A 14,414-nucleotide genomic window follows, 5' to 3' on the forward strand; every position below is an offset into this window, starting at 1 on the left:
TAATTGGATAAGTTCCAAGGAACCATCATCACAACAAAAAGAGGGACATTCATTGCTCTTGAAAGGTGTCCTCACGTTTCTTTGCAATCCTTCCTTCTTGCATTCCCGTTCCCAGGGAACCACCGATCTGCTCCTGTCACTGTGTATGAGGTTGCATTTCCCAGAACTTTCTAGAAATGGACTTATACAGTATATACTCTTTTCAGTCTGGTTTCTTTCACTGGGTGTAGCGATTTGGGTATCATTGTGCTGTTGAGCACAGCGATGACTTATCCATTGTTACCGCTGCACTGTGTTCCATTAGGTGGATGCATCACAGGTGGTTCATCCATTTACCTGTGAGCGCCCATGTGACTTGCTTCCGGTTTGGGGCTGTTACAAATAAAGCTGCCTGTCTGTGTGAACGTATGCTTTTTCTTTGGGGCACACACCTGGGAACCGGGTGTCTGGATCCTAGGTGCATTTTATCTTCTCAGGAAGTAAAGTCTTTTCCAAATTGGTTGTCCCCTTTTATAGTCACACCAGCAGTGGATGAGAGGGTCAGTTCCTCCAATATCCTCATTGACACCTCATATGATTGGTCTTCTCCATTTTAGCCATTCTCACAGCGGGGTCACGGGATCTCCTTATAGTTTTATTTTGTACTTTTTTAATGACTAATAATGCTGAGCGCCTTGTTACGTGTTTATTTGCCCTCTGTGTCTCTTCTGGGTTAACGGTCTGTTCAAATTTTCTGATCTAAAAATTGGAGTGTTTGTTTTCTTCTTATTGAGTTTTGAGAATTCTTTATATATCCTGGATACCAGTCCTATGTCAGATGATTATTTCCAATATATTCTCTCAATCTGTGGCTTAGTTTTTCACTTAACAGTGTATTTTGAATAGCAGAAGTTTTTAAATTTGATGAAGCCCAATTTATCTTTTGTACAGATCGCATTTACACCATTGTAGCTAAGAAATCTTTGCCTTGCCCAAGATTTTTCTAAGGTTTTCTTTTATGTTTCCTTCTAGAAGTTGTATAGATTTTTGTTAATATCTGTAAGTTTTTATGTTAGGTTTCACACTTAAGCCACCATCCACTTTGAGTTAATTTTTGTATATGCTGATGTAACGTATAAATCCAAATTCATCTTTGCTTATGGATATCCAATTGTTCCAGCCCCATTATCCTTTCTCCATGAATTGCCTTCGTATTTTTGTTGAAAGTTGGTTGTTCTTACATATGTGGTTCTATTTCTGGACTCCATTCTGTTCCACGAATTTATCCATCTTTTGTTGTTGTTGTTGTTTTAATAAGGAATGGATGTTGGATTTGTCAAATATGTTTTCTGCATCTATTGTGATAACCATATGGTTTTCCTGTTATAGTTTGTTAATCTGACGAATTATATTGATTTATTTATTTCTATTCTTTAAATTTATTAAGGTGTGTCTTATGACCCTGCATATGGTCTATCTTGGTGCGTGTTCCATGTGAACTTGAGAAAAATGTGTATTCTGCTGCTGTTGGTTGAAGTAGGCTGTAGACGTCTGTCACATCCAGTTGATGGTATTGAGTTCAATTGTGTCCTCACCCATTTTCTGCCTACGAGGTCTGTCCATTTCTGATAGAGGGATGCTGGAGTTTCCAACTCTGGTAGTGGATTCATCTGTTTCTCCTTGCTGTTCTCTCTTGCTGTTTGCCTCCCATAGTTTGGTGCTCTGTTGTTAGGCACATACACATTAAGGATTATTATGCCTTCTTGGAGAACTGACCTCTTTCTCATGATATAAAGCCCCTCTTTATCCCTGATAACTTTGCTTCGAAGTCTGCTCTGCCTGGAATTAATTTAGCTTCTCATGGATTCTTCTCATTAGTGTTAGCATGGTGTATTTTTGTACACCCATTTACTTTAAATCTACACGTGTCTTCATATTTAAAATGGTTTTCATGCAGACAAGATGTGTTTTTTGATGCATTCCGAGTCTTTTAATTGGTGCATTTAGACCACTGACTCTCAAAGTGATTCTTGATATAGCTGGATTGATATATGCCGCATTTGCTACTCTTTTCTATTTGTTGCCCTTGTTCTTTGTTTCTATTTTTATCTTCTATTCTTTTTCTGCCTTTTGTGGTTTTAACTGAGTGTTTTATATGATTCCCATCTTTTCTCCTTTCTTAGCATATTAGTTATGCTTCTTTAAAATTTTTTTTAGTGGTTGCCCTGGTGTTTGCAATATACACTCATACAGTCCCCTTTCAAATAACACTACAGCACAGGTAGTGTGAGTGCCTTATAATAACAAAATAATCTTAATTCCACCACTCATCATTCACTCCACTTACACATAAGCATGTGTGTGTGTGTGTGTGCATAAGATGCATGTGTAATTGAATATGTTATTGCTATTATCATTTTGAACAAACTGTCATCAACTAAGAACAAGAAAATTTGTTTTTATTTTATTTTCACTTAATCTTTTTTTGATGCTCTTCCTTACTTAATGTCCATCCATAGGTTCCCCACCCATACTCTCTTCCTACTCTTGAAGGAACTTCTTTTAATACTTTCTGTAAGGCAGGTCTGCTGACAACAAATTTCCTCAATTTTTGGTTGTCTGAGAAGTCTTTTTTCATCTTTTACTTTTGAAATATAAAATTTAAGAGGATCCAGAATTCCAGGTTGGTGTTTTTCCTTCTCAACAGTTTAAATGTTTCATTTCACTTCCTTCTTGTCTGTAGGGCTTCTAAGAGAAGTCAGATGTGATGTTATCTTTGTTCCACTATAGGTAAGGTTTTTTCCTTCCTGCCCCGCTCCTTTTTGGAGGATTTTTTTCTTTATCTTTGACTTTCTGTGATTTGAAAATGATATGCTTACGCATGGTTTTTGACATTTATCCTGTTGTGTTCTCTGAGCTTTCTGGATCTGGGGGTTGGTGTCTGACATTAATTTGGGTAAATTCTCAGTCCTTATTTTTTCAAGTATTTCTTCTGTTCCTTTCTTTCTTCTCCATCTAGTATTGCCATCATGTGTATATTATACCTTTTGTAGTCACTCCACACTCCTTGGATATTCTAGTCTGTTTCTTTCGGTCTTTGCTCTCTTTACTTTTTGATTTGGGAGATTCCTGTTGACTTAGCCTCAAGCTCAAAGAGTCTTTCCTCAGCTGTGGCTGGGTTAGTAAGCCCATCAAAGGCATTCTTCATTTATAGTCTCATCTCTAGTGTTTCTTTCTGGTTCTTTCTTAGGATTTCCACCTCTCTGCTTATAACACCCATCTACTCCTAGATGATGCCCACTTTGTCCATTAGAACCCTTAGCATATTGATCATAGTCGTTTTAAATCCCCAGTCTGATAATTCCAACATCCCTTGCCATGACTGGTTCTAACGCTTGCTCAGTCTCTTCAAACTGTGTTTTTGCCTTTTGGGGTGTCTTTGTAAGACAAATTACAAGTTTCTAAGACAAATTACAAATTACAAATAATTACAAAAAAATTGTAATTTTTCTTGATATCCAGAAGTGATATACTGAATGAAAGGAAGTGCTGTGAATAGGCCTTTAGTAATACAGTGGTGAGGTGTGGAGGGAAGAAAAGCATTCTCTAGTCCTATGTTTTGGTCTCAGTCTTTTCGTGAGTCTCTATGCCTTTGGACTATGAACTTCACAAGTATTAAGGTTTTTTCCCCTCTACCTGAGGTGGGAAAAGATAGCTAGCAAGGGCTGGAGTTAGGTATTTCCTTTCTGTCATGTGGCTAGCTTTTTAAAATTTGAGAAAGTTTCTCTTTTCCCATGTGGACGTTGTCCCCTCTGAGTACTGCCTTACTAGTGTTTTATAAGCTCTGACTGTGGGTTTTCTTTACTTTTTCTTTTTTTAGTTTCTGTGACGCAAGTGTGTTGCGTTGACCTAAGCTTTGATTGTCCATGTAGCCACTTCCAAGGTGGCTACCTCAAATAAACACATTGCCAGGCCATGACTAGGTAAAGGCCAGACCACCTCCCCTGATTGAAGCCCCTCTGTTACGTAAATCTTGGTTGATTTCAGCAACTGATCATTTGGGCCACTTGATTTTTATTTTCTTGTGCTTTAAATTCCCACTCTTATGTTTTAAATTTACCAATGAAGAGTGAGCCCATGAGAGGCACCGGGGTGGCTCAGTTGGTTAAGTGTCCACCTTGGGCTCAGGTCATGATCTCAGGGGCCTGGAATTGAGACCCATGTGGGCTCCCTGCTCAGCAGGGAGTCTGCTTCTCCCTCTCCCTTTGCCTGTCCCTCCTGCTTGTGTTCTTTCTCTCTCTCAAATAAATAAAATAAATAAGATAAATAAGTAAAAATAATAATTTAAAAAAATCTTTAAAAGAAAAAGGGAGCCCATAAGACCCTAGGCCCCAACTTTTAACCCCTCCAAAAAGCAGAACCCCAGCCTCAAGCTTGTTCTCTGTCTCTCTTCTCACAACTTTGCTATGTGGTCCTAAATATGCTATATAATTTTCAAGTTCTATAAGTAATAAACTCCCCCCCCCACTGCAAACCTGGTGATCATTGCTAATGGGCATCTTACAATCATAATAATATCCACGAGGGCTGGTCCATCCACAATACTAGCTGTTGATAGGCTGAGTCCAACACACAACAATTGGCATCCTATCAATTTTGATGTCTTGTGTTCTTACTTACATTCAACTTGGACTATATTCTAATTTCCCTTTTACTCTCTTGTTTGATCCATGGTTTATTTAGGAGTGAATTATTTAGCTCCAAATATTTGAAATTTCCCAGATTTTCTGTTATTGTTTTCTAATTTCGTTTCACTGTGGTCAGAGAACATGCTTTGTATATTCCAAAATCTTCTAAATCTGAGACTTGCTTCATGGTCTAGAATATGGTCCATGTTGGTGGGAGTTCCAGATGCAACTGAAGGAACATGCCTGCTGCTGTCATGCAGTGGAATGTTTATAAGTGTCAATTAGGTCAAGTTGGAGGATAGCTCTGCTCTAACCTTCTATATGCTTACTGATTTCTCTACTTGTTCTATTAATTATCAAGACAGGGTTATTGAAATCTCCCACTGTAACTGTGGTTTTGTCTATTTCTCATGGCAGTTTTCTCAGTCTTTGCTTCATGCATTTTAAAGCTATATTACTAGGTGCATAAACATTAGGGTTATTAAGCCCTCTGGATGAACTACTTACGAAATTATTTTTTTCCTCACTGGTAATATTCTTCGTTCTGAAACCTACTTGTTTGATGTTAATATAGCCATGTCAGTTATCTTTTGATTAATGTTAGCACAGTTTATCTTTTCTCATCCTTTTACTTTTAAGGAATTTGTGTTTTGATATTTGAAGGGCAGAATTGAGATTTACCTATGTATGCAGTAGGACTATCTCTGCCTTTTAACTGGAGTATGTAGACCATTTATATTTAATAAGATTATTTATCAAATATAATAAAAATTTAATATAACAATTTATATTATGTATAATCACATATAATATAAATACATTTATATTTAAAATGTAAATATTTAAAAATAAACTTTAAAAATAAAAATAAAATAGAAATATAATAGAAATATAATCTATATTCTATGATTATATATAATTATAATAGTATAATAATATAATAAACTTATTAAATACGATTATTTATTAAATAAATCTATCACTTGCTAATTTCTACTTTTCTATTTGTCCCATCTGTTCTTCTCTTTTTCTTCTTTGTATATCTTCTTTGGGATTAATTATAATTTATTATAATTCCATTTGATCTATTTTGATGGATTATTAGGCATAATTCTCTTTTATTATTTCAGTAGTTGCTTTAAGGCTCATAATATACATCCTTGACCTATCACAGCCTACTTTTTAAAAAAGACTTTTACTTATTTTAGAGAGAGAGACAGAGAGACTGAAAGTGTGTGAGCAGGAAGAAGGGAAGAGGGTGAGGAGAAGTAGATTCCCCACTTTATGTGGAGCCTGAGGCTGGGCTGATCCCATGATCCTGAGACCATGACCTGAGCAGAAACAAGAGTCAGATGCCTAACAGACTGAAACACCCAGGCACCACATTACAGTGTACTTTGAAGTGAAATTGTAACACTTGGTATATAGTATAAGCACTTTATAATAGTATACCTCCATTTGTCCCTCAACTTATTTTACTTTCCTACTATTGTTATCATACATTTCACTTTTACATATGTTATAAACCCAACATTGCATTGTTGTTACTTTTGTTTACATAATTGATTATCTTTTAAAGAGATTTAAATAATGAGGAAATAATGTAACTAACTAGAGAATTATGTATTTATCCTCGCAGTTAACATTTTTGGCAGTTAATTCCTTCTTATAGATTTATATTTCTGTCTGGTATCATTTTACTTTGGCCTGAAAGATTTTTATTTATTTCTTAACATTGCCTGAAGCATGGGTCTCCTGGTGACGAATTCTTTCAGTTTTTGTATATTTTGAAAAGTCTTTATTTCTCTTCATTTTTGAAAGCTATTTTTGCTAGGTATAGTTAGAATTCTAGGTTACTTTAGAGGTATTCTTTAAAGATGTGATCTACTTTAAAGATGTTGCTCCACTGTCTTCTGACTTGCATTGTTTCCAACAAGAAGTTTGAAATCATTCTTGTCTTTGTTCTTTTGTACATGTCCCTTTTTCTTTGGCTACTTTCAAGACTTTCTCTATCATTGGTTTTGACCAGTTTGTTTAAAATATGCCTTGCCATAGTTGCTCTCATGTTTTTCATGCATGTGATTCACTGAACTTCTTGGATCTGTGTATTTATAGTTTTCATCAAATTTGGATATTTTCCAGCCCTTATTTCTTCAGATGCTTTTTCACCCTTGTCTGCTGGGAACTCTATTTTCACAAATATAAGATCACTGATGCTTTTTAAAAATTTTCTTTTCTTTTGGGTTTTGAAGAGTTTCTATCACTATGTTGTCAAATCCACTAATCTTTTCTTCTGTAATGTCTAATCCCACTCAGTGCATCTGAAGATCTCCAGAATTCTCTAAGCAGCTGTGTCTTCCCTGGTACTCTATATCTTGGCAACTCTAGTTGCTCCATTCTCTCTGGATTCTCAACAACTCTCCAACCTAGGGAAACTTCTTGGATTTTTTCTTCTCTATGTCATGACCTAGAAACTAGCAATTACAGAGTTTTCCTCAATTGTTTCCCATGTCCCAAGGATCACTGTCTTTTGTTGACTCATGTCCAAAGTTGTGAAAATTGTTGTTTCATATATTTGGCCCATTTTGGAGTATCAGGGGCTGTTTTAAGCAGGAGGATATATTCAGTCCTTATTTACCTCATTTTGGTCAGAAGTGGAATGCATCTTAAACAACCCGTTGGTTATAGCCAAGTGAATATTCTGTCACTTTTGGGAGTCTCAGTAAGACCTGATAAAGACAGGAAGAGGGTAGCTCTACTGGCCACAGAATGCCCAAGGCTCATTTGGTACCCTTTGGGACCTTTCTTCCTTAGAACTCACATGGTGTTCACTTTAATGGGATTTCATCCAAATGAAAAGTGTCCATGAAGAGAACTCATGCATACCCTCTCCCAGGACTTCCTGTCTTTTCTTTATTCTAGAGCCCTTCCTCTAGTACTGGTGTTTAGGGTGTATGCCTCACTGCTCCCTCTCAGGCCCCAGAGAACCCCCACTGATCTATCCACATCTCCAGAAGCTTTGATTGAGGCTGTGGGTGGCCATACACAGTGCTAGTGGGAATCACTACTAAGTCAGAGCAATGTTCGTAAGGCCTCAGACAACCTCATGAGGATTACCTCACAAAATCTGGGGTGGACTGTGCCATAATGAGGTCTGCTGAGTCCCTTAGGTTGAGTTTCAGAAGTGCCCATCTTGCTAATAGTCTCCCATGGCTCTGCCACACCTGAGTCATCAGCCCATCCTCAGTCTAGAGCTCCCCGCTCTGGGGTTGCTTTTTGGGGAGATCAGGTAAGAGGCAACTACAGATCCTGCTTTTGGGGGAGAGCACAGACCAGCAGTCCTGACCCAAGTCTCTCCTCATCTCTGGTTATCCTGGTGGGTTTCTGCTAACCAAGATGTAACGATCACTCTCAGAGTTTAATGTTAGTAGCAAGCTAGACAAGGAGCGGACAGCCAACCGGACCTCAGACAAGAGCTGCATTCACCAGTTGATTCAGGAGTTGACGCAAGTAAAACACATTTTATTTCTAAGTAGACGTTACCACATGTCCAACTTGTCCAACAAACGGACCTGACAAGTGTGGATGTGAGATGTCTATTTTTTTCCTCTTATATGAGAAATCTGATTTGTTTTTAGAAACATGCTTTTCTTTTCTTTTTTTCTTTTTCTTTTTTTTTTTTTTGTTTGTTTTATAGGCAATTTTTTTCTTCATGTTTATTACCCAAGAGCCCAGGGCAGTCCCCTCCTATGGAGGGGAAGAAAACTGGCCTTTGAACTTAATCCCCTTTCTGCTCTGACCAGGCCAGGTGCATATGGCAATAGGGGTCACGAAGGAAGGAAAACAGACCTCAAGATTCTGTTTCCTGACTGCCACAGAGCATGCAAGCCCTGCCCTTCATCCCCATCGCTTCATAAGGAGGTTCAGATGAGCAAAGAAGCAAGTAAAGAGCAAAGGAGGAAATGTCCAACTTTGACATCTGTGTGGAGGGCTGGGTGGGCAGCAAGACAACATGGGTCCCTGTCCAGGAGAGAAGCAGGGGGACCATGGGCAGCTGCTCTCTCTCCAGCCTACTACCTCTCAGTCCTCCTGTCCCTTCTTTCCAGGCCAGAATGGTACCCTGATATGAAATGCTCTTCCTGGGACAGGGAAGAGGGCAGGATAAACAGAGAGAAGCCAATTTTAGTGCCAGAAAAGCAGAGCAGAAAGAGCGAGCTGGGTGTCTGCTAACGACTGTCTGCTTGGGTTGAGCTGGGGAGCACGCATGGAGGGCACCCAGCCTCTGTCCATCAGGAGGCCTGCTGGAGGAGGGGTGGAAGGGGGGACGGGTGAGACAGAGCAGCCAGGACGCACAGAAGCATTTGGTTTGTGATTGTCTAAGATCAACAAAGCAGGGAGAGGAATCCTGTGAAAACTTAAGTTACATCAGGATACTCTTTCTCGACAAAGCCTCCCGTGGCTCTCTAGCTCACTGCCAGTGACCCAGTGTCCTCAGGGCAGTCTGTAAGAGCTGGCCTCCTGTTGCCCTCTGAGTTCTGCTCCTGCCCCTCTTCCCTCCCTCTGCTAGCACATTAGGTCACTCACTTTCATATTGCATTGTTGCCTGACTCTCCCAACAGAAGGTAAGCTCCTCGGAGGCAGAGTTTTGGGGGACTTTTGTGCGTGTCTGTCCGAGACCTGATTTATCTCTCCTGCCTAGACCCATGCCTGGCACGTGGCAGGTGTTCAGAAAGTATTTGCCAAATGAGCAGACCCACTAAAACAGAGCCTTTTTCACCAGTCACAGAGTCCCCAGGTCCCACAGAGGGGTTTCAAACTCTGTCTAGGCACTGGACTCTGCAGGCCGATGGCAGCCTCACAGATGCCTGCATCTGGGACTCTTTTTTTTTTTTTTTTTTTTTTTTTTTTTTGTGGTAAGAACACTTAACATGGGATCCATCCTCTTAAAGTAATTTTGATTGTCCTCCTGCCTTATTAATGCTCTCATAATTCTACGTGCCTGCTGTCCTCTAAGTATATAACTGGGGCACAAAGAAACACAAACTTGCTGATTTGACTGGACTGAAGCAGCCCCAGGAATGCCAAGAAACCCAGCCAAGTGACCAGATATCACAAAGAAAAGGAGGTGCGTTCTGTCATGTGGATTTCCTGAAGTTTTCGGCGTCCCTCAGCTGCCCTCCCCCTCTCTCTCCGTGGAAGGGAGCTGGGCTCCTTCGCGGTCCCCGAAGTGCTCTGGCTTGGTCCCCTGAGGGACGTGGGGGTGGACCACTGCCTCAGAGCCCTTTTACTCCATGTGTGAAGAGTGAGCAGTGCGCAGTACCCAGCCTCCCCTGGAGCCAGAGACACCCCCGACTCCTCCCGCCTCTGTGCACATGCGTGCACACACGCCGTCCCACGCAGCCGTGAGCCACGTGGGGAGCGAGGGCTAGAAGTCTTTCACGACATGCATCAGCGGAGGTGGACGGCTCCTGCCCACCCGGCCGAGGTAGAGACAGTGGAGACAGGCAGTGCAACAGAATGAGCGGACTAGAGGTCTGGGTGAGGTCAGAGGCAGAAGAGAAAGACGACGGGACGCGATCAACAGACGAGCCCTGCGCCCAGGGCTGCTAGATGGCATGTTTCGGGAGGCACAGGACATGGGGGAGAGAAATGTGTGAGCGGCTCAGGGTGCGCAGGCCCCACCCGGCCAAAGGAGGCCCCGTGCCCAGATGGACTTAGAACTTACCCGCAGGGGGCACGCCCCCACCCCACCCCGGGGCCACAGCGCCCACACAACCAGCACGCGAGTGCATGGCCAGGGCCGCCTGTGAACTAGGAACCTGGGGAACCCAGCATGGTGCAGCTGGCCCAGGGGGCATAATAGGCACCAGAGAATTAAAATGGTTTCTTCAAGGTCTGTAAAGGACCGTCGGGAATCGACTTTCACTTGCTGGCTTTAGAGAAGAGGAGCTCTCGCAGCTGCTCGTGGAGTCAGGAGAAAGGAAGGAACTGGAACCCTAGCTTCCCGGCTCCCGCGGAGGAGCGGGGCCTCTGCTCTTTCTGTGCCCAGGGACTGGAGAGAGGGCAAGTGAGGGGAAAGGAGTGGGGGGACCCCCCCCGCCCCTCTCCTTCATGCAGCTGGCTACTTTCACTGTTGCTGTGAGGAAGGTGGTGAATGGGAGGCACCCCCCCACATACACACACACCAAGTGGGAGTCCTGGGGGCAAAGGTTAGGGGCCTCTGGGCTTCCTCCCTTGGAACTGGTCACACTGGGGGTCTGCGCCATGCTCGAAGCACATTAAAAAGAGGGAGAGGAAAGAGAAGGGGTGAGAAAAAAGAGAGAAAGAGAGGAGAGACCAGACTGAAAAATAAAAGGAGCCCACTTAGCCTCACAGAAGGGCCACACCAGGACTCTGAAAACACCAGCCAGTGTATCCACATCAGATCTTGGGCCCAAATCTCCATGCCCTCTGCGTCTCTATCACTGACTGCTTTACAGATGAGAACACAAGCCCAGAGAGGGTCCATTCCCGGCACAGAACTACAGGGAGGGGTGGGGAGTCCAGCCCCTGTTCCGACTCCAACTCTTCCCTGTGACCACACCACCAGCCTGTTGGCTGTGCAGAACATCGCGGAGCCTCTCTGCCCCGTCTGTCTTGCCTGCGTCTGCTCTCGCCACCACCAGGAATGGAGTACGTGGAGGTTGACCTCCCACCAAAGGGAGAGATGGTTTCATCAGGTGTCATGGGTCCCTGGAGAGGGGCACCCAGCTCAGCCCCGCCTCCTTCCAGGAGACACTCACCATTCATCTGGGAGGGTGACGAAGAGTAGTCCCGGTCCCCGTGCCGCCGCTCAGGTTTCAGATTGCGGCCCTGCCTGCCCGAGCCTTCCAGCATGTTCACGATCTCGCTGCGGTCAATGTTCCGCAGGGCTGCGTACAGATTCTCCACTGCAGGGCGGGGAGAAGAGAAGGGGCGCTTGCCAAGGGGATTCTCATCATCGTGGGTGGGGCGGGAATGTGGGGGTAGGGTTCTAGAACTAGGCAGGTGGGAAGTGGGGGGTGGGGGTGATTTATTGTCTCAGAATGTGGAGGCATCTCTCTTTTTTCAGAATCAAAACTACCTGCCTCTTTGGGGAATATTTTGTTATCTTTCCACAGATCTTTCCTAAACCCCTAATGGTAGCCAATTTTAAAATACGGAGAGACTGTTTTTTGTCCTCCAAGAGAAAGTCCACAGGGAATGAGAGGGAGGAGAATTGGATACTGTCCTTTTGAAATCCTTGGTCCTTGCCAGTTAATTTGAGATGCAAATGCAGACAATTTCCTCTCAGGGTTCCTGAGAATTGGGAATATACTTGAGGAAGAGCTGATGGAAAGAGTTGAGACAAATCTTCCCTCCAGGTGGGAGGAAAAGATAGTCTCACATCAGGCGGGATTTGCTCCCCCATGCTCTGTCCTCAGAGGACAGTCCTCATGTCCACAGGAAGTCCCACACCCTGCACCTATGTGGTCATCTCAGTCCCTGTGTGACTGTCCTCTTACTCAGACGGGAAACAGGCTAAGGCCGAGACTCTCCTATCTTCTTGTGACAGGATTGCCTAGAGGACCCCATGACCCTGAGACGTGTGTGTGAGAGAGACAGGGACACAGAGACAGAGTGGAAAAGGGATTGGTTCGAAAGGCCACGATCGCAACTGGAGTTTGAAGGAAGAACCGCTGGGGTGAAGAGGCACAGGCTTTGGAAAGAGAAGGCGTCCTTAGCTTAATGGTACTGACTGTTTGCGTTTTTGCCTTCACGGATGACCCAGAGGTTCAACAAGGCTACACTCTGCTCCAACAAGGAGTTGGGGTTTTCCACGCGGATCCTGTTGATGTCTTCCACACTGAACTGCAGCTCCCGAGCCAACTCTGCAAGCAAAGACCCGAAGCCAAGGGTGAGCTACGCCAGAGCCCGGCTCTGGCTCCCCAGCTGGGCATCATGGAGTGGAGGCATCTGGTAGGGAGTGCTGGGAGTTAAAGGACAGTCTTGCCCTGCATTTGGCAGTCTTTCCCACCCAGAAGTGCCTAGTGAAACAGAGACACCTGCATCTTTGTATCTCCAGAAAGTGGGGCAGTGATGCTCAAAAAATGAGGAGTGAACGATGAACGAATGAATGTCCTCTCATTCTTTCATCACTTCACATATGAGATGACAACCCTGAACCTCTCAGCAAGTCTAGCGCTCACTCCAGGTCACAGAACAAGCCAATGCCAGAGCCAGGTGCAGGCTGAGCCTCCAGATACCCACGCCAGGGCTGTCCGTAGGACACCAGGATGCCACTTACTTTCCACCAGAAAGCAATAAGAATGGAAATGCATCTCTGTACTTATGTTTCTTCAGGGAAAGGCATTATTTACATTTAAAATGAAACTACAAGTTCCTGTCTAAATGCAAGGCAGTAACACAGAATGTTAGTTTTTCCCTCCCATTGTTTTTATTGTTATTTCTCACAGGTGCTTTGGAAGGGAGAACAGCCTCAGAGTCCAATTTCAAAGATGAGGAAGACCAGAGGGACAGGGATAGTAAGAATCAGAATGTACACGTACCACACACGCGTGCACACACACACACATGCACAAGAAGCAGCAGCGGACATTCTTTTTTGGCTTAAGAACTGAATAGTCCCTGAACTTCTATTGTAAATTTTTCCCACAGAGTCTTTCAGCAAGTTATTGCTAAGGTTTCTGGGTTTTTCTGAAGCCTTATCTACAGGGAGCCTGATGAAGGAAGCCCATTCATATGAAAGCTAACAAAAAAGGGGGAGTGGATTAAGTTATAGGGCTGGTGACTTGAGTAAAACACATTTTGAGCTTTCATGGAATTTTTCCGACACACAGCCTCACTCCAAGTGAGATCTGCCCTTGCTGTGGATGGGACTTCTGGTCGACCTCAGCGACAGCCAGAGATTATTAGGTAACCTTGAGATTTCTTTTCTTTCTTTCTTTCCCTCCACAAAGCCAGGCTTTGAGGAAGGGCAACGTGAGTGTGGGGAGCAGTGGACAGGCGGTCAGGAGATGTAGTTTTTTTGTCTGTGTTTTTTATTTGTTGGATGGTTTTCCAGAGTTCTCTCACTAACTAGCTATAAAACTAGAGCCATTTTATTTTGCTGGGTCTCAGTTTTCCCATCTGTAAAATGAGGTGAACCAGAGTCTAAGGTCCTTTGTAACTTCAGAAGTTAATACTTTCTGGGGTGCCTGGGTGGTGCTGTTGGTGGAGTATCTAACTCTTGGTTTTGCCTCAGGTCATGATGCCGTGGTCATAGGATCAAGCCCCAAGCTGGGCTCAGTGCTCAGTGTGGAGTCTGCTTCAGAGTCTCTCTCTCTTTCTCTCTCTCTTGCTCATTCTCTCTTTCTCTCAAATAAATAAATTTTTTTTAAAAACCCCAAACAACTTAATTCTTTCTTATAAAGAAAAACCCAGCAGAAATGGAGGAGGGAGGGAGCTCACTTTGCACTGGCACACAAAGGCATTGCTGGGCCAACAGACAATCACACATCAGATGCACCAAGAATGGTGAGAAGCGGTTGCTCATGAGGGGACAGGAGCTGCAGGGCCATGTGTAGACTGGTAAAGTGCCCTTCTGCCCCCAGTTCCCCAACTCACCCGCCCAGCTGAGGCCGAGGTGTTCTGATATAATAGCCATCTTCATATTTGCTCGGTCTGTCCCACTGAGGGAACCTGGGGAGAAGAAACGTTGGGTTGCAGTCAGTAGTCTTGACAGGACAC

The 14,414-nt window shown here is 43.4% G+C and overlaps 1 protein-coding gene across 11 annotated transcripts in view; it reads right to left on the reverse strand.

The window, feature by feature from the left end:
* The window catches only part of ANK1 (ankyrin 1), a 204,235-nt gene that overhangs the window by 17,763 nt on the left and 172,058 nt on the right, over nucleotides 1–14,414 (reverse strand). For all 11 annotated transcript variants that reach the window (XM_047717184.1, XM_047717188.1, XM_047717186.1 and 8 more), the window contains 3 exons: nucleotides 14,292–14,366; nucleotides 12,425–12,556; nucleotides 11,450–11,596 (listed from right to left, as the gene is read on the reverse strand). In XM_047717184.1, the coding sequence (XP_047573140.1) occupies nucleotides 11,450–11,596; nucleotides 12,425–12,556; nucleotides 14,292–14,366 (354 nt within the window). The remainder of the gene's footprint in view (nucleotides 1–11,449; nucleotides 11,597–12,424; nucleotides 12,557–14,291; nucleotides 14,367–14,414) is intronic.

Source organism: Lutra lutra, chromosome 2, assembly GCF_902655055.1.
Source record: "Lutra lutra chromosome 2, mLutLut1.2, whole genome shotgun sequence".
Lineage (NCBI taxonomy): Eukaryota > Metazoa > Chordata > Mammalia > Carnivora > Mustelidae > Lutra > Lutra lutra.